We start from the raw sequence: 20,664 nt of genomic DNA, 5'->3' as shown, positions 1-20,664 counted from the left end.
AGCCCAGTATTTTCTTCTGTCCACAGAGTTCATTTGTTTGTGTGGCTTTGCAAGTGTATGGAACATCACTTCACTGTTTTTCATTGCCATAGTCCCAAACATATAAATACAAACATGACCTGGAACGTTGGCATCCTGTGAGGGCAAGGCTGTGCTGTCCATGGAAATATTATGACCACACATTTCCTTGAGCTGTCACCTAACCTTTATGAATGATGAGCCAAGCTAGCACAGAGGGTGGCCTGGCAGAGGGTGGCCCAGAGAGGCCTGTTTTCCTTGCAGAGAATTCTCTAGGACAATAGAACTGCTCACATGATGGCTTCTTCTGGCTCTCGAAATTTCAACCGCCATTAGAGATGGGGAGAACAGAGAGAAGGAAGAGGCCATGAGGGGGATTTCTAAGTAACAGCTACTGTCTGTTGGAGCCCTATCTTGCGCTGGACCTCTTCTCTACCATGTGACATGTCTCTCCTTTGTGAGAGGAGTGCTACCCTTTCCATGCTGAACGTGACAGAAGTACTCAGGTTAGAGTTTGTGATTTCCTTAAGTTGTACTACATGTGTGGACCAGCAGTAAAGCCAGCTTCATCCACTCTCAAAACCATGTGCTTTTGGGTGGGAGAGATGGCTCAGCTAGTAAAGGGCTTGTTGTACAAACACCGGGACCCGAATTGGTCCCCAGACAGGTGGTATAGGCGTGTAATTCTGGCACTGAGAAGGCCAAAACAGGCAGCTCTCTAGAACTTACTGGACAGCTAGTCTCACTGAATCAGTGAGCTCCATGCCAGTGAGAGACCTTCCCCCAAAATACACGATGGATGGCTCCTGAGGAATGATACCTGGGGTTGACCTTTGGCCTTCAAATGCACACTTTCACGCACACACACAATTTACTTTCTTTGTTCTGGCGAAATTATGGCTCTACACTCATAGTGGAAACATCTGTTTCTTTAAAGCCTGTACATTCAGTTCTTAGCTTGGCTGCCCACTCTGTGTGTCTTTATGATGCGGCCTGTCATTGATAAGTAAGTACACACCTCTCAGGAAAGATGGCAGGGTCTAGAGTGGGACAGGAGGATGGTCAGTTCTGTCAGGGTTGGATCCTGTCCTTGGTGTTTTAGCCCTGTGGATTTCCTTCCTATGAGTGTTGCCTTGGCATGGGCCACTCTGTCCTCACTTCTTTTCTTTGTTTTTATTCTCTCCTCAGATCTAGATATGGATGATGATTTAAATAGTGATGACTATGAATATGAAGATGAAGCCAAACTTGTTATATTCCCAGACCACTATGAAATAGCCCTTCCAAACATTGAGGAGTTGCCAGCCCTGGTCAGTAAGTGTGCACGTGGCTGTATGTTAAGTGTGTGTGTGTGAGTGTGCATGTGGCTGTATGTTGTGTGTGGGGTGGGATGGGGTGTGGTGGGGAAGGCTGGTCCAGAAGAAGAGGATAAAATGGAGCAAAAGCTGGATGTGGTGGCACATGACTGTGATCCCAGCACTAAGTAAGGATGCTGAGGCAGAAGAACTGTGAGGTTGAGGCTGGCCTGGGCTAAATAGTTCAAAGCCACCCAGGGCTACATAGTGAGACCTGTCCCAAAAAGCAAAACAAAAGCCCCAAATAAATAAATAGAAACAGAGTGTGAACAGGAGTGTCTGTCTCCTCTGAAGTCCCACAGAGTGGCCTTCCTTTATTGTGCACCCCCCCCCCCATTTTGGTTTTGTTGTCCATGAGGCTGGGCTCCTCTAGGCTGGGCTGACTCCAATGTCCTAGACAGTGTGTTGCTGGGATTGTCCAAGAATGCGCCTCACAGGTGCTGGGACAGCTGGAGAGGGACTGTGTTTTTGTTGGAAGGATGACAGTGTGTTGCCCTTCCATGTAAGATTTTGTTTGGAGACTAGAAGAGTTTGTCTGCTGGAGCAGCGGGAGCAGCAACACAGTTGTAAAAGAACCAGCTGCTCACGCAACCCGGCCTGGGGAGCATCGAGAAGACATGCTTGCCTCTGCTTCGATCCTCCAAGGACCAAGATAGCTCTTGTACTCTCAGTGTCCATTTCATGGAAGTGCTTGCTTTTCCTGGAGGAGCTGGGAGCTGGGTTGGTGGCAGGATGGGGAAGCTGTCCATTGCTTTTGTTTCTGGAGTTCACAGAGTGGTCACAGTGTGACCCAGGGTGTCCTTGCTCCTCCCTTGCTTCCCGAATAGCTTCCAACTCTGTGTCCCTTCTCACCTCGTGCATGGATACCTCTGTTTCCTATAGTCTGATAGCAGTGGGGCAAATTAAGACATGCCAGTTCATATTTTCCCCTCTTCAAATTCCACTAGAACAAAAGCCAGACCTGTGGCTCCCAGAAACTTGTGACCCTGACCAGCGAGAAGCAGCCACTCACTTGATCCTACCAAAGGGTTGTTTGACCTTAGAATCTCCAAATTCAGAGGGACTAGGTTTCTAGGGTAACCTATTTTCTCCTGATCTATCATACAGCTAAATTTAAGACCATAGAAATAAGAGTGCTGTTCATCCGATGGCTGCAGCCCTCCCACTTACTAAGTATAAGGAATCCTTTTCCATATGAGTGTTCAGCGAGGCTTGTGGAAATGAATTACTTTCATTTCTCAGATTCCCCATGTTGTCTCATATGGCTGTTACCATGAGTAAATACGATAGTGGAAAAAATGGTTGGAATATGAAGTGTACCAGCACTTGTGTCTCTAACGCTGAGTTGTTTTATTTTATGTGTATTAGTGTATTTCCTGTATGTAAATGTGAAGGTGTCAGATTAGCTGAAACTGGAGTTAGAGATGGTTGTGAGCTGCCTTTCAGGTGCTGGGGATTGAACTGGGGTCCTTAACCCAGAGCCATCTCTCCAGCCCCAATGCTGAGAGTTCTTACTGCTCCAGTTCAATATAATTCTGGTTTTGCTGTAGGAAAGGAAGTAAAAAGAGCATATTATAAATAAATGTCATGAAACATTTTCACTTATTCACTTTTTTATATGAAAGTATTTATGTGAAAAATGTAAATGTTAAGAAAAAAGCCTCAACCAAGGCCTAGTGAGTCAAGCTTGTAATTCCACACTGGGGAGGCTGAAGCAGGAGGCTGGCTAAGAGTTCACTGCTATAGAGTAAGAGATGTCTCAAACAAACAAACAAACCTTCCCCAAACACAAAAACAAATGAAGATCCACCCCCTATACACTACTGTTAAATCATTCCTTTATTTAGAGTGTAAATAGAAAGATATAAGTGTGTAAAGAAATCCCAAACTAGCAATATACATCAAAATCTTCTATAACAGTTTTAGAGAATACTTCAAAATGAAAAATTGAATAAAATGTCTTTAAGAAATAGTTTAAAAACAGAAAACAAAAGAACTCTGAAGGTAGGTGGGCCGGTTTCAAGGAAAGCCTGGGCCTGTGTGTCTGATGCTTTGGCTACACCCAAGCCTCTAGCCACTTACTTTTCACTTTTCATGCATTTGCTACATTTTTAGTGCTGGGGGATTTTCTTTTGAACTTTTAAACTTAGAAAATTCTTGGTCTAAAAGAAGTGTTCAACATCTCTTGGGTGTGTCACTATAGAACACTTAGTTACCCTGTGAGTCCTGCCAGAGAGGCAGACCACCCCGGGGAGGAGGGGCTCACAGTGGTGACCCCAGAGCCTGGAATGTGTGCCTTCTACCTAAGGAACTTAGGCAGTAGTGTGCAGTGTGTGTCCTGCTCAGTCGCTCTTCGTGGAGCAGGCTGCCCTGCGCGTGCTGAATGCCGCAGTAGACTCGCATTATAGGCAACTCCAGGCCGACAAGGAGACAACTCTGGATGTGTTGGGAAGAAAGACTACTGTTTGGAATTTGCCACATGCAACTAACTCAAATGTAAAAACACCAGGAGTGCAGAGGTAACTGAAAGTTACAGTAAAGGATCGGAGTTTGAATATGTGGACTTCTCAAGGGTAATTATTGTTAAGTAATTTAATTTTATTTATGGTTATGTTTAGCAAGTGTCTAGCAAAATTTCTTACTTTTTTCCTTTTATTTTTCAAATTACTTGCTAAATTTAAAACATAAACTTAGGGCTAGGTGTGTGGTTCACTGGCAGAGTACTGATTATACTGTGGAATGGCCTTTTGTTTTGTTTTGCTCTGAGACAGGTCTGTGCCACATAGCCTAGTGGCACTAACCAACCTTCATCTCTCTGGCTCACTCCTCTCCTTGCTAAGGTAACCACCAGACAGCTAAACATAATGGGATTAACTTTTTAATGTTCCACGCAGGAGTATGAGCATATGGTACTCTATTTGTGTGCCTGGCTGACTTTATTCAACATAATCATCTTTACTTTTATGTATGCTGTAGCATACATAATTTTGTTACTCTTCATGGATATGCAGCATTCCATTGTATGCGAGCATCACATTTCTTTTCCTCAGTCATCAGTTGATAGGCACTCAGTTTTTTTTTCTCTTTTTTTGCCTATTGTGAATAGCATGTGACAAACAGGGATACTGAATTTCTTAACATTTAACAATCAATTCTCAGGGGCCAGTTTAACTCACTCAGTTCCAGGGAAGCCTCTGAGATTTGAGGTGGAGTCCAGGTCTCCTCACTTCACTCCATCATCAACACAAGGGGAATGAACTCAGTGTAGTTATAGGATCGCCAGCTTGACCCCAGTCATGACCTTGAAAAGGATGATTTCAGGACACACCAGGCCAGTTTTTTTTTTTTTTTTATGGTGGCCCCAGGAGCCTGAGGAAATTTTGTTGAATGTCTCCTGAGCAGATATTCAAAGAAAAAAGATTTTATCTGACTTTTGTAAGTCAAACCCCTTGTCATCGATGTGTGGAGAAAGTACGTAGGAGGATGGTGCACTCTCCAGGCAGCTGGGAAAACAAGCTGCTGCAGGTAATGGGAAGCTGCACTGAGGACATCAGTTGCTGGGGTGAGAAGCTAAGGGTCCAGGCATGGAATCTGCCAGGTGGTGGGAGATGTATAGTGATGGTTGACAAGATAGCTCACTGAGGTTGTATATGTGACAGGAAGAGTAGGAGTGTCCATTTTGAAAGGTCTAACTATCCACTCATGCCCAGTTATGCTCTCTGAGCCCCCATAGAGTGTCACTCACATTTTCCCTTCAGGATATATTTTCCAGATTTATTCATATTGCATCGTATATTGGGAGCCTGTTTCTTTGTATTGACAAAATTCTATTGTGTGAACATACTACATTTGGGGTTTTTTTTTTTCATATTCTATTTATCATCGATAGGCATTTAGGTTGCCTTCACTGAAATGCTATTAATCCATTCTCTTGTAACTACATGTTTCACGTATATTGGGTTTATCTCTAGCTGTTGATCTGCTGGGCCCTGTGGCAATTGTTTGATCACTCAAAGAACGACTGGACTGTTTTCAAAGCTGCTGTACTGTTACTTTCCAGCAGAATTTAAGTTTTATAGGAGCTAGAGAATAGCTTGCAGCATTAGGCATATGTGTGAGAGAAAGCAGAAGGCATCAGGCAGGGCTTCACACCTCTGCTTGTGAGTGGACCCAGGTAGCACAGGCATCATCTCTGCATTAGACTAGGAAGTGGAGCTGTGCTGCCTGCATCCCACTCAAGTGCCCTTGACCCCATGTCATGTGAGTTGAGGATATTGGATATCTTGGTCCACGAGGAGGAAACTCAGCCTTCTGGCAGATCCTGGGCACTCCTGTTCCTAACTTGCTCCCTTACCCTTTCACCCCATTTGCTAAGTGATAGGGATTATTCCATGTGAACACTAAGCTTGAGCTGATGAATGCAGTTTGCTTCCTTGCTCTCATATCATCGTCAGCATCCCCCAGCCCTGTGCCTGGGTCAAATCTAGGCAGGTTGAGGGGAACGGGCCTCACTGTGGTGTAATTAAATTTCTGAAGAGAGGCTGCTGCATTTCTTTATAAGCTTCCAGGTTCACTTCTAGAAGCTGAGTTTTCAGTGTTCTACCTGGCTTTGCCTCATAGGTAACAATTGCTTGTGATGCAGTGCTCAGCTCCAAGTCACCTTATACAAAGCAGGATCCAGACACGTGGGAAAATGAACTGCCAGTATCGAAGTATGCCAACAATCTCACCCAGCTGGACAATGGGGTCAGGATTCCTCCCAGGTGAGTGTCTGCTAGCAAAATGGAACTTTAGCTCCCAAAACTAGTCAAAGCAACATCTGATTTCTACTTTTCTCTGAATTAGCAGTTTTATATTATCTTAGTAGATGCCTCTCATTACAGGCCCAATAAAAACTTGAAATTGCTAATAGAAATTAGTCAGGGTCCAAAAGACAAAATCCCTCTTTTCTCTCATATATGGACTTAGAGTTAAGTGTTTACACATATATACACATATGCACATGTATATTTGTGTATGAAACTTGGAAGGGGATCATGATGACAGGAGATCTTAAGCGATGGAATAAAAGAGGACAATGGAACACACATGCTATGAAAGCGGAAGGGGAAATGTGGCATGAGGGGGCTGTGGAGGAAGATTTATTAGAACAAACGATAATGATCCACATGCATGGGATGTCATGACGAGACCCACCATTTTGTATGTTTACTTTGAAAGCTATTTTACAAAAGAAAGTTAGAAAGAAAAAAACCTAACAAAGGTAAACTTCTTTCCTGATATACCTGGACCTTTGCTGTAGGGGCTGAGCTCTCTCAGCCCTAAGCCCAGACCCTGCCCTGCAGCAAAGCTGGTGTTTGCACACACATGCAGCTCTGCACAGGGACTTGCACTTGGCAACACGAGCTATGCAGTACGTGGGATGGTCAGACATGCCAGCTGACATTCTTGATTCTTGTCCTCTGGGACCACACACTGTCAGTAGAGTGGTGGATCAACACTCAGCCTCCTGCCCCCTTGGAGAACACTTATCCGCTGCTCCTCATCAGGCCTGAGCTCCAGGTCTCCACGGTGGTCACTTGGTGACATATCTTGTGTTGGCTTCTGCTTTTTCTTATTTGTCACCCCCATTCTGCTGGGATCAGCATCCACACATCCAGATCTATGTGTCTCAGTTAATTCTAGGGGACCCGACTTGACACAATGCTGGCTGTCTCCAGTGGTTAGAATGCTCTTTGGGGCTCAGTAGCGTCTCTGCAGACAGATCTCACAGGGAATGAGCAGATGGTGCTTAGGAATATGTCCAGTTTCGTTGACCTGACACTGCACTGCTGTCTGTTTTAAGAAAGCAGTTTTGGAGAAAGCACATCGATGCTGGGCCTCGTTTTCTCCCTCTGTAGAAAGGAGGATGGTGACACTAATACTGAGCAGAATTTTCTAGAATTAGATGATAGAACTTTCTGCTAGCCGTTTGACCCATAACTGACATTTAGTATTCATTTTGGGTCATTTATTTTTCTTAATTTAGGAATGTAGTGTTATAGGGTATGGCAGTCATCTTTTAGAGCAAACACTTGGGATAGGTCAGCTATTAACGGGGAAAGTTGGTCTTGGTTCATGGTTTTGGAGGCATCACTCATGGTAAGTTGGCCCATTTTAGTCAGTGGTGGTACAGCACATCAGCTGTGGTACCTGTGGTGGTTCAGGCTGGTTAGCTCATGGTGGGATGAAAGGAGAGGGAAGTGGGCATCTTGAGTTCTAATGTTCTCTTTGAAAGTATTTCCCAGTAGGTGCTGGACTGGTGGTTTTGGTTAAGAGCACTCGCTGCTCTTGCAGAGGACCTGGGTTTGGTTCCCAGTGCACACATGGCAGCTTAAAACTGTAACTCCAGTTCTAGGGGATCCTGTGTCGCCATCTGGCCTCCACTAGCACCAGGCACACACACAGTGTACTTATATACATGCAGGCAAAACACCTGTACACACAAAATAATAAAAGTAAATAAATCTTAAAAACAAAAGGTACACCCAATGAACACAAAACTTTTTCTTCGGCTGTATTTCTTTTAAAACATTTTATCAAAGTATATTAATTATACATAATAAAGGGTTTCACATTTCATTGCTGTTTTAGTTTCTGTTTCTGTGATTAAAAAAAAAAAACCACCATGGCCAAAAGCAACTTGTGGAGGAAAGGGTTTATTTCAGCTTACACTTCCAGGTAACAGTCCATCACTAGGGAAGTCAGGGCAGGAACTCAAATCAAGCAAGGCTGGCACCTGGAGGCAGGAATGGAGCAGAGACCATGTAGGGATGCTGCTTTCTGGCTTGCTCCTCAAGTCTTGCACAGCCTGCTTTCTTCTACACCTCAGGACCACCTGCTCAGGGATGGCCCCATCCACAGTGAGTTAGGTCCTTCCACATTGATCATTACTTTGCCCTATATGCACGTTTGCCCACAGACCAATCTTATGGAGGCCTTTATTTGACTGACGTTCCCTATTCCAAAATAACTTGAGCTTGTATCAGTTGACATAAAAACTAGCCAGCACTATTATGATGTTTTCATACATGTGTATAACTGTTGTGCTCACATTCACTCCTGTTTACCCTCTGTTATCCTCCTGCCACTCCTGTGGATCCCCTTCCTCTTCCAAACTAGCCCCTTCTACTTTAATGACTTCCTTCTTTGGGACTCCATGAGTTTAATTAGGGCTGTTCAGAGGAGAACAGGTGAAAGGTTATGTATGGGAGCAATGGCACATTACCAGTGAGTACACCACTGAAGAAAATGTTTTTCCCTTCAAGAGCTACAGTTGCCTGTAAGTTCTCAGGGAGGGGCAAGCCCCATGAGTGTCTTCCTACTCCATGATGGAATGGGCCCAATCTTGTAGTCACAGCCACTATGAATTCAGGAGTGCGGTGGCTGTGTCATGCCAAGCAGACAGCATTTCCTGGACACCGCACTTCTCATATGCTCTCTGCAGTAGTCTGAGCCCTAGAGGAGGTGATGTGGATGCCCCGGTATGGCTGGGCATTCAGCAGTCTCTTGTTTTCAGCATGTTGACCACTTATTAGTCCCCATGGGCCCTGCTGCCCACTGCCCACTGCATAGGGGAGCCTCCTTGACTAAAGCTGACTGTACCAATAGTCTAAAACCCCAGACATAAATATCTAGACAACTATTTTACAGGTACATTATGTCCGCTTGCAAATTCTGCTTGTTTTATAATGCCACACTGAAAAATGTACCTTTAATGTACAGGACTTCCTGGGACATGCCCAAGTTGGACTATAGCAAAGTTTTAGTCCACATCAGTTTTACTATATGGGTAATGCTTTGAAAATGTCTTTCACATGGCATCCTTCATGTTTGCATGGCTCCCTATTCAGCAGCCACTGTCCTGCAAGGGGGAGTTTGGAGGACATGGCCTCTTTCTTGCCCTTTGTATCATGGGCCAGTTTTCTACAGAGCCATGCTCGAGGCGCTGACAGTCTCTGGCCCAGTGTGGGAGGCAGGCAGGGCACTGGTCCTGTGCTCTGGATGGGGAACTATGATTTCTTGGGGTGAGAACCTGGGAGAAGTGATGCCAGTAGGAGGCGCTGTTCATGTTTTCACATGACAATGTTTTGCTGATGTGCTAGCTGTTCTGACTGTTCTCTGTGACTTTCTAGTGGCTGGAAGTGTGCCCGGTGTGACCTGCGGGAGAACCTCTGGCTGAATCTGACTGATGGCTCTGTTCTGTGTGGGAAGTGGTTTTTTGACAGCTCCGGGGGCAATGGCCATGCACTGGAACATTTCAGAGACATGGGCTATCCTCTGGCTGTTAAGCTGGGCACCATCACGCCTGACGGAGCAGGTGAGTCTGGCTTTGCACGGCTGGCATCTCACATTTATCAGCCCACCCTAAGACCTGGGTCTAGCCTCTTACTCATTGTGGAATGGTTACTTGAGATTCCTCATCTTGAGGGCGCCAATGGAGCTTCTCTTGTGTTTATTCACCAGCTTAAAACATCAAGCCCAGTGGTGTTCAATAAGGTGCGAGGAAAATTAGCTGCCATCATTTCTCTTATTGTTAAGGGGGCCCAAGCAGGAAATAGGATCTAGGAAGTGAATGTGCATATTGAATCCTCTGTTAAGAGGGTAGAAGGTAGCCCTAGAAATCATTGTGGACATTATTAGTACCATTTAGGGATGAATAGTATGAGAAATCAGTGAGGCTGGAGAGATACCTGGCTCAGTGGTAAAGATGCTACAACCAAGCCTGACAGCTTAATTACCAAACTGTTTGATTCCAGGGACCCACACGGTAGAAGGAGAGAGATAACTCCCACATGCTGTCCTCTGATCTCCATATGTGTGCTGTGTCATGCAAGAGTGTGTACCTGAAAATACGTGTGTGTGTGTGTGTGTGCACTCATGCACACACACTTGCACATGTGTGTGCATATGCATGAGTATGCATAAACACAAAATAGAGATAGATAGATAGAAATGTAAAAACAAAACAAATAAAATAACTTCCTGTGTTATGATCCCCAGCACTGATGCTATCTTCAGAAGGTTCAGCTCCCAGCCTGGACAGCCAGCCGTGCTGTCTTTCTCTGTTCTTAAGTCATCTCTAAATGGTTAGCTTTGGACTACATCTGTACACCTCATCTACTCCTCCTACCATTTTGTGATAGAAAAGGGAAGTAATGCCAGGTCAAGGCACACCACTTAAACACTGAGCAGTGGCTATGGGCTATTTTGGCTTATATTTCCACATCATGAGTGGTTCATAATTGGAAGTCAGGACAGGAACTCAAAACAGAATAGGAACCTGGAGGAGGCAGGAGCTGATGCAGAAGCCATGGAGGGATGCTTCTGACTGACTTGCTTCTTATGGCTTGCTCAGCTTGCCTTCTTATAGAACGTAGGACCACCAGCCCAGCGATGGAACCAACCATGATGGGAAGGGCCCTCCCCAATCAGTCACTAATTAAGAAAATACCCTCCAGGCTTGCCTGCAGCCTGATCTTATGGAGGCATTTTCTTAAGTGAGGCTCCTTCCTCTCAGTGTTAAGTTTATTGAAAACTTTGAAAGTCCAGCTTCTAAAATTTCCATTTATGGTTTAAAAAAAAAAAAAGGAACTACAAATAAGTGAAGCAACTGCAAATAAGCGAAGGGACTAAAATCTAAGGGAAAGGGAACTGCCTCCCACTCAATTGCTCCTCGGCATGCTTTTTTATTCTTCTCTTTCTCTGTCTCTCTGTTTCTTTGCTTTTCAGTCTCTCTTTTCTGTTTCTTTGTCTCTCCCCCATTCTTGGGTTACAGGTATATATACACGTTTGTAATAGTAATTCTTTTTACAATACAATGTGAGGCTTGAGTTTCTCATGGCCAGTAAGGCAGATAAAATTTATATGCAGAACAATACACTAAAACTGCTAGGAGAAATTTTTAGCATCAGTTACTTAGGGCTGTAGGTCAAAGAGAGGGTCTAAGTTCAATTTGCACACGAAATAGAACCTGGCGCCTTTCAAGCTCTGTGACAACATGAGTCTCCAGGAAAGTTTACTTTTCCCTAAGGATAAGCAAATGTCTTTATCTTCTCCGGGGAAACACAAGCAGTAAATATCTGAGCTAAAATCTTGAGTTAGTACAAGAAGTTTGAGAATCTTTTAGTATAGGGTTAGTTTAGGTTATTGCTTCTCTTTCTGCCAGTGACTTAAAGCTAAGGCCATGCTTATTTTTTTCTACCTATCTAGGCAGATATGAATCAATAACTTTGGATGTGTAATAATTCTGTGTCCTTGGATATCTGGGAATGTCTTTTTAAAGGATGCTTTTGCCTGGGCCCTAAGAACTGACTAAATGCCTGTCAATAAAGATAATTGCAGGAAGGCAGATCTCTGCAAGTACAATGGAGAGGGGAACAAGGACCTGATAGTGGGAAATAGGTCTCACATATAGCTAAAGAATATAATCAGTGAACTAGGACCTGTTAATGGAGAACAGGTATTTACACATAGCTAGGGAGTGTAATTAGTAAAACTCCAAATGCTTGGGAGAAATTTGTTCCCAGTAAATGATCAGATGGTGCTGAACTGTGGGAAGTAAATCTCAAATTGGTTGCAAAAGGAATAAGCTATAGGACGAATCTGCAGCAAGAAACAGCCACTTCATTCACGAGATTATAAAGCCAGGTACAGCTTTGTACTGGTTTCATCCATCAGGAGATTCCTTAATTCTTTGGAGTTATGTCAAGATAGATGGTTGCATAATTACTGTGTGATCTTGCGGCTTGTAGCACAAGTTGACATAAAACTAGTCGGCACAGACGAGTATATAAAAAACCCGGTTCTCAGGACAATCTGATTGAGATGGCTTCTCTTGTCAACTTGACAGACCCTGTGGCATGTTTGCGTGGGTTTTCCAGCTTGGGTTAATTTAGTGGGAAGACTGACACTGAATGGGACCACCCCAATGGGTCCTAAACTACAAAACAAGGAGAAAGCAAGCTGGACAGCAGCATTCATCCCTGCCTGCTACCTGGCTGTGGGTGCCATGTGACCAGCTGCCTCACACTTCTGCCTCCATGACTCATTTTCTTCCTTAACCCACCTTTGTCAGACGTTTTGTCACAGTATTGACAAGGGGCTATTCAGCACCAGCACTTCACATATCTGCAAATGTGGGTTATTTACAACTCTAATCTGTAGTGGGAGATCTAGCAGAGCCTTGCATCTGGCTTGGATTCCAGAGTGTTAGCAACTACCCTTTGGACTAGGTTTTGTGACATTATCTTTTTTACTAATACCTTTTTCTTTGAAGTGTTTGAATCTTAGCTGAGTTCTTCCTGAGGGGTTCAAGGCCTTTGCAAAACTTGATCATGAGAGGACTTGGAAAACCAAGAGTTCTCCTGACTGTTGCTTCAGCGTTTGCTTCCTTCAAATGACTCCAGAAAAGAGGTTTTGGTATGCAGAAATTGACTTGCTAAGGCATACATTGTTTAACCATGAAAAGGGCCTCATGTGAAGCAATGGGCAGTCAGTTCACCAGAGCTGGCTCCCCTGCTGCTCTGCTAAGTCAAAATTCACCTGCAGTGACCCTACTTCTTCCAGGACTGTCACAAAACAGAACACTGACACTAGTAGCTTCAAATAAAGGTTATGCCTCACTCATCTTTGAATTCTATACAAAACCGTAGGCATATTAGGCACAAATACTTTCGTTAACCAATTGATGAATAAATATTTAAATAATTAGCCTCTATTTAAGTGAGTCTGTCATGATAACACAGATTAATTCTCTTTTCTGTGTATCTTTTACATTTATTTAGTGTGTGGGTTCATGTGTGCATATGCAAAGTGTGTATGTGCACGGGTGTGCTGAGATCAGAGGTCGTTCTTGACTGTGGTTCTCCAGGCACCATTGCTGGTTTTTTGTTTTTTTTTTTTTTAAAATGACATGGCCTCTCTTTGACCTTGAGCATGCTGGGCCAGGCTGCTGGCCAGTGAACTCAGCCATCTGCCAGTTTCTACTTCTCCACTGCTGGGATTACAGCTCCATGCTCCCATGCTTGGCTTTCTTACACGTATTTGAGTATCAAACTCAGCTCCTCATGCTTGTGTAGAAGGCACCCTACCGCCTAAGGCATCTTCCCAGCCCCACATTTCTCTTTTTAAGTTGTTATCCTTGCAGTAACACTAGAGGTATAACTACAGTGACATCATTTCTCACACACTAGATGTGTAACTAGAATGACATTATTTCTCACACACTAGAGGTGTACCAGAATACCCCTTCCAACAAATCCTACATGACTTTGTTGTAACAAAAGTATTTCTCTGTCCTGCCAGCCAGCTCCCAAATAATGACATGGAGACTTATTAATTGTGAAAGCTTGGCCTTAGCTTAGGCTTATTTCTAACTAGCTCTTATAACTTAAATTGACCCACTTCTATGAATCTATATTCTGTCATGTGCCACCCTTCCTGCTTCCTCCATGTCTCCTTGAGTTTCTGCCTTTCTTCTTTGAGTACTTTCTGTCTCTGGAAGTCCCACCTAACCTCTTTCTAGCTATTGGCCATTCTACTTCTTATTATACCAATCATAGCAATACATTTTCACACAGTGTACAAATATTCCACAACATTTGGTTATTACTAAAAACCTTTGCAGATCTGCCATCTTTTTGAATTTGCTTTTTTTTTTTTTTTTTTTTTTTTAAGTGAGGTCAGTTTTAATTATATTCTTTATTTGATTTTGTTTTCAAGGTAAGGTCCTGGCTAACCTTGAACTTCTGACCATCTGGCCTCTAAATTTGAGTGTTGGGATTATAGGCATGTACCTTAACCTAGCTTTTCATTATATTCTTGGATATTTGTGTTTTTGTTTTAATGAAAATTATAGATTGTAGTGAGATAGTCCTTCTGTGGCACTGACCACGCCCATTGGGGGATGGAGCCATGGGCGGAAGTGACCTGTGGAAGGAGGTCGGAGAGAGAGCCTGGAAAAGCTCTCTTGCTGGCGTGACTCGGACAGGAAAGCATCGGGTGGAATTCCCTGGTGTTCATCTGTCTGGGTTGTAAGTTATTTCTCCCTGAATAAACATCTATTCGGCCTATTTGTTTATCCTGATCCTTATTTAACCGCAATAATAGATTATTTTTTTCTGATACAAGGTCTTGGTGCATATATGGCCCAGGCTGGCCATGAACTCACTCTGTGGCCCAAGAAGTGCTTGAACTTGTGATCTTCCCAAGCCTGCAATTATGCCGCATGTAGCATCTTAGGCCCCTTTCTTGTCAGTGTATGTGTAGGCATTTTTAGTAGGTTTTATGGACTCTTTCCATTCTTATTTGTCATGGCTGTTGTTAAGGTGGAGAACTGGAGAATTTTGAAGACTGGGGTTACAGGGCAGTCAGGGTCATTCGATTACATTCTCTTAAGTCTTCCATGCAGAGTTCAAGACAGCAAGCCCCTTGTGTATCCACGTGAGACTTTCTGAACTTGTACTTTGGAAAAGGGTCAGCCTTTGTTTCTGGTGTTTGATGAATGGCAGCAGTTCTCAACCTGTGGGTCAAGATCCCTTTGGGGGTCTAACCCTTTGGGGGAGTGAATGATCCTTTTACAGGGGTTGCCAAAGGTCATCAGAAAACACAGATATTTACATTATGGTTCATAGCAAAATTACAGGTGTGAAGTAGTAATGCGATGATTTTATGGTTGGGGGTCAGCACCACATGAGGAACTGTATTAAAGGGTCATAGCTTCGGGAAGGTTGAGAACCACTATTGTATGGTGTTGGTTTTCATCAAGTTTTGGTTCAGTTTTGTACTCATTTCCTTTGCAGCAATACTTGTTCCCTTGTATCTTCCTAATAGGTGACTTCCCATTGTATCTTTTAAAATAGATGGTTAGGTATAACTTTCTACTTCTTTACAAACCAAATGAACTCCTCATGTAAGATTCCTCAAGGGTTCAGTAATGAAGCATGGAAGACCGGTATCTCCTATCTGGGATATGGGATACACTCTGGGGCAGGTAATCCTGCTGAAGGATGGGGTGATTGAAGAATGGCTTTCTCCACTCAGTAGGTCCTTCAGGCTAATTTGTGAAAAAGACAAAGTCTCAAAGTCAGGTTATGTGTTTTTAGGTCATAATGAGAGCCATTACTGCAAATCTGTGGGCTGTTTATGTCAACTCAACCAGTACATTCCTTCCCTGTGGGAGCTGAATTATATTTAGAAGATTGCTTGGTGGACATGGAATCTAAGGTTGTGCATTCAAATATCCAATGGTGTCCTGGTCTGCCACCCTGGTTCCGTTCCCAGTGACATTGTACCTGCTCAGTGAGACCCTCTTCATTCTTAAGGTCTGTGCTTAGGGTGTTGCTTTCCCAAGAAGCCCTGATCCACCAGGCTTGGCCAAAATGATTGCACATTTCATAAAAATGAACCCTGTATGTAATTCTAGTCTGGGTCCCTATGGGTACAGCACAAACAAAACAAGGAACAGATTACCAGACAAACAAACCAAGTCTCCCATGTGGGAGGAGACACCCTGCTGTCCAAGCCAGGAGGGTTCTTGTCAGGAAGGGGGTAAGATGACCTGGAAGTGGGAGAGGGTTGTTTTAATCCAGTTATGGGAACTGCTTGTTTACCTGGGAAGGTACTTCTGTGCCAGGATGTCTGCATACAGACCGTCCAGATGCCCAAGGCAGCTGTGAACCAGTTCGTTTCACTGGGTGTGCCAGCCGCATGGCTCCTCACCTTGACCTTCCTTCCTTCCTTCCTTCTCTGGCTTTTTTCAACCCTTCCATTTCTCACAGCCTGCAGGGTTGGAATCTAGGCTTTGATTACTTCATATTAGCTTTAAGCTGACCTGTCCTCTTTTGGTGTGCTGGAAGCACCTTGTGCTGTTTCCCAGGGGGAAAGTGTGGTAGTCAGGGACAATGGAGCGTGGACACCATCTTATATAGCTCCCTGGCCAAAGTAGTTGCTCAGTAGGGATTTGTGCAGTGAACACATAGAGGAATGGTGCTCCTTATTTGTATCGATCGATGTCTTAGTCTCAGCGGGCTTTCTTTCCTGACTTCGGTGTAGGTTTTGACTGCCCCGGGGGATGGCCATACGCTGTGGCATCCATTTTGTGTTTATTTTTCTAGTGCAATTGCTGGCACAGCCTGTCATTTCTCTTTTCTGTGGATGGAAATGACCTGTGGGACACAGGTAGCTCTTGATGAGAGGTGTGGCTCTATGGAACAGCCTGCATTTTCTCAGCCTTTTGTTGTTCTCCTTGGTGGCTGACAGGGTCTCTGGTTCTCTCTCTCTGAAGTTGGGACCCAGCAGTGGAACTATGTGGTTGTTCTTTTGTGAGCATGAGATCTTCCTTGAGGTTAAGAGCATGGGACACACAAGTGAACCTTCTTTAAGATGGTGTCTGTAGTCCATCATAGTCTAGTATTACTTCTAAACCTGTTTCGGATATTAGACTTTAAATTCACAAGAGCAATGGCCCTGATTATCTTACGCAGCAGTGTACCTTTTTATATGTGTGTATCTTGTGTTTAGTTGTGTTTGTTGACTATAATGAATGAGTGAGTTGATCAATGTGGCTGAACAAGTTTGACTAGAGGTCTATGGATCCTAAGAACATACTATGTAAGATAATTTAAGATAATTGTTTTAAGTTTGGGGAATAACATATAAACTTAAAAACAAAACAGAATCTCATGTAACCTGAGCTGGCCTTGAACTTCCTATGTAACTAAGGATGACCTTGAACTCCCGATGCCACTTTCTGCTACTTCCTCCAAAATGCTGTGATTACAGGTATGTTTTGATAGGCCTGGTTTCTGCAATGCTGGGGAACAAATCTAAGACTTTATGCTTGCTGGGCAAGCATGCTATCAACTGAGAGATACATCCAATTCATGTGTGTATTTTTCAATTAAAATACTGCAATCAATATGAGAAAATGGAAAGAAAAATCAAAACAAATCTTTTTGTTCAGGTGACACAAGGTCATTGTTTTGGTTATTTTTTGCAGATTCCTTTCTTGCTTCACTTGGTCCCAGTGTTCATTTGTGCTACTAGCCTGCTCCTTCTCTGTCTTTTGAACTTATTTTATAACACACTTTGCACATGCATGGGGCATTCCTGCTCTAACCTTCTCCTTTTCCTCTTGTGTGGATTGAACCCTCTGGTTCTTTGGCTTACCTTATCATTGAATCCAGTTCTGATAATATGGAACACTGTCTGGACTGTCCCAGGAACCTCTCCCTGGGCTTAATCACTGTGGCTTCCACTCAGGTTTTGGGCCACAGCAAGGTGTGTGGAAGCATCCTGATCAGCAATACTCCTATGCTTTGATAGTTCTTGATAGTTCCAAGGCAATTTTGCTGAGCTGCACTGGAACATAACATGAGTTTCCAGTGGAAACCCAGGAGGCAGCATTCACATCTGAGCACATTGTATGTCCCTTGTACAATTCTTCATCATTGCCACAGACCAAAATCGTTTTCAGTCTCTGGTGCTGAACTCCCTGAATTGTTTTGTTATTGGCATAAGAAATGGCTATCATATTTGACCAAGTCATGTGCTATCTTTGGACATTTAGCTACCTGATGTGGGAATGGTATTTTCTTAATGTGAGAAAACCATTAGAGGCAGGGTGATCTTCAGTTATTTCAGGATCTGGGGCATTGTCATTGCAGGCTGGTGGGTGATTCTAGAAGTTTCATTGTTTTCTAATAGAGCTGTGACTTAAACACTCAAAATTCTGTCTCACCAGTTGAAGAGAGTAGAATAGAAGTACCTTAGGACTGTCATCTTCCCATTCTGGCATGTTTTCCCACCAGTCTGGTCCCAGAGCTGTGCCATCCCCAAATAACACACAGAGACACTATATTAGATATAAAGCTGTTGGCCTGTTACTAGTCTGTCTTAAATATTAACCCATTTCTATTAATCTAAGTATTTCCATGTGGACTTATCTTACCAGAGAGAGTTCTGCTCTCTCCGTTCTACACATTGAATCTCCTACTACCTATCCCCAAATCTTCTTGTCTCCTAGTCCTGTCTGTCTTGCTCTCCTATTGGCCAATAGGGCTTTATTTATTAACCAATAAGAGAAACATATTTACAGAATGACATCTCCCATCATCTCCTCTTTTCTGTCTAAAAAAGAAGGGTTTTAACCTTAACATAGCAAAATATATAACAAAAATAGTTATAAAATAAGAACCACAGTTAACAATATTTAGTCTATTAACATTTAGCAAGATTTAAAGAAAATATTTCATCTATCTTTGTGACTCTAAAGTCCTATATGTAACTTATCTTTAATCCTAACTAAGGAAAACTATAACCATAATTATCTGTCTTCAATTCCATCAAAGATGACAGAAGGATAATATATAAACTCTAGAAATGACAGAGACAAATCACTACCTGGTCAGTCATCCAAAGTTCTTCTGTAATGTTTCATCTTTAGCCTATAGGCCATAGTGTGCCTGGCAGACTCCTCAGCAAAGCAAGAAACTTTAAACTGTCCTCCTGTATTGGCAGTTTGTCAGTCACTTTTCTCTGTGTCCCATAGAATGTCTGGAAGACTCTTCCATGAAGCAGGGACCCTGTAGCAATGTCCATCTTGTATCAGCAGTCACTTTTCTGTGGGTCCTGCATGCTCAGTTTATACAATATAAAATCTTGTCCAAATGGCTAGTCTTGCCATATTGGAAATAAAGTCCATAACACGTTTCTTCGATGCCCATCTTCCTTTCTGACACAGGTGGTGTTGCCAGGAGCAGTTATGTCTCACTGTTAAGAAAAACCCTAAACCATTTTAAATGCTGTATTCTGAAGGTCTTTGAATGATTTGAAGGATGTCTATTCATCTCAAATACATCTCTGTATATCTAGAAAACCCAACTCATCTTAACTATAAGTTTTGACTATTATAGGTAACTATCTATACTCTGTACTTAATTATACATTACATTTTTAAATGAGCTATATAAACACAATACCTAAACAAGAGGAGAAATATACATATCACAAAATTGTCCTTAAATTGTATCAATAAATGAAAATCCATTCCAAAACAAAGTATTTATATCTATACCATAATCCCCTTTTTCCCTTTAAAGAGATTGGTTGTGGCCATTAACCATTTATAACCAACCCCATATAAATGAAAACAAACATTTATAGACAATTTTTGGGAGTTTGGGCATCTTTCTTTCTAAACTGCTTCCTGCTGGTAAGGGTGCTGTCATGGGGATCCTAAGAAGACACAGAAATCCTGGCTGTAGTGGTCTGTAAGGCTGCCTTATCCAGGCTGTTTTGAATGTTGGATCACCTGGGACACTGCTTCAGGGTGTCTTGCTTGATCAAACCATGTTAGCCTGGAAGGAATCCACAGCTTTTTATTTTCCCAGTAATTTGTCCTTGGACTTATATTCGGAAGTCAAAGCATTTTTAAAAATATATAAATTGGATTAATTTAGCAGCATTGATAATCAAGTGTATTGTAGCAATTTTTTTTCTTAGTAATTGAGTAATTTAAAGCCAACACCATAACATACAGTATCCAGACTCTTTGTGTGCTTTCCATCTTCTCATGGCTTTTTTATAATCTATTTCTTTTATTTTTATTTATTTTTATTTATTGAGACAGGGTTACTCTGTGCAACTTTGGCTGCCCTGGAATTTATTTCCTACACCAGGTTTGCTTTAAAATCAGAGATCTGTTTCCCTCTGCCTCCTAAGTGCTGGAATTAAGGGCATGTGCCATCAATGCCCCAGCTACTCTCTTTCTATTTTTTTTAACCAGCTGCTCATTCACACCATTGAATTGTTAGCAGTGCTTCTTAGAAGCCATGTGGTTTTTTCCATGTATGATGAGTCAGGATATCTCCCTTAAAGGAGTCATGCAAATCTCTGCTTGTCTCTAGCAAAACAAAGCTCAACTGTGAAAAATGCTGCTACCAAGAAGCCTTGCTTATCTTTGTTCTTTTGTTTCTAAAACCCCCTTTTAAACTTTTGTCAAGTTTTAAGTGAAAGTTGTCCAGTCCATGTTGTGGCACCATTTTGTTACGAGTATGTTTTCCTGCCAGTCTGGTCCGAGAGTTGCAACATCCCCAAATAACACACAGAGATGCTATATTAGATATAAAGCTGTTGGCCTGATACTAGTGTTTCTTATTGGCTACCTCTGTCTCGAATATTAACCCATTTCTATTAAGTATTTCCATGTGGACTTATCGGAGAGAGGGTCTGGAGTTCTACTCTCTCCGTC

The 20,664-nt window shown here is 42.8% G+C and overlaps 1 protein-coding gene across 3 annotated transcripts in view; it reads left to right on the top strand.

Annotated features, from left to right (window-relative positions):
• The window catches only part of Usp13 (ubiquitin specific peptidase 13), a 102,292-nt gene that overhangs the window by 36,784 nt on the left and 44,844 nt on the right, over positions 1–20,664 (top strand). For all 3 annotated transcript variants that reach the window (XM_051185834.1, XM_051185833.1, XM_051185832.1), the window contains 3 exons: positions 1,207–1,328; positions 5,994–6,136; positions 9,548–9,732. In XM_051185834.1, the coding sequence (XP_051041791.1) occupies positions 1,207–1,328; positions 5,994–6,136; positions 9,548–9,732 (450 nt within the window). The remainder of the gene's footprint in view (positions 1–1,206; positions 1,329–5,993; positions 6,137–9,547; positions 9,733–20,664) is intronic.

The sequence above is a fragment of the Phodopus roborovskii genome, unplaced genomic scaffold, assembly GCF_943737965.1.
Source record: "Phodopus roborovskii unplaced genomic scaffold, PHOROB, whole genome shotgun sequence".
NCBI lineage: Eukaryota > Metazoa > Chordata > Mammalia > Rodentia > Cricetidae > Phodopus > Phodopus roborovskii.
The sequence above is the reverse complement of the archived record's forward strand: the minus strand, read 5'-3'. Positions and strand labels throughout refer to the sequence as shown.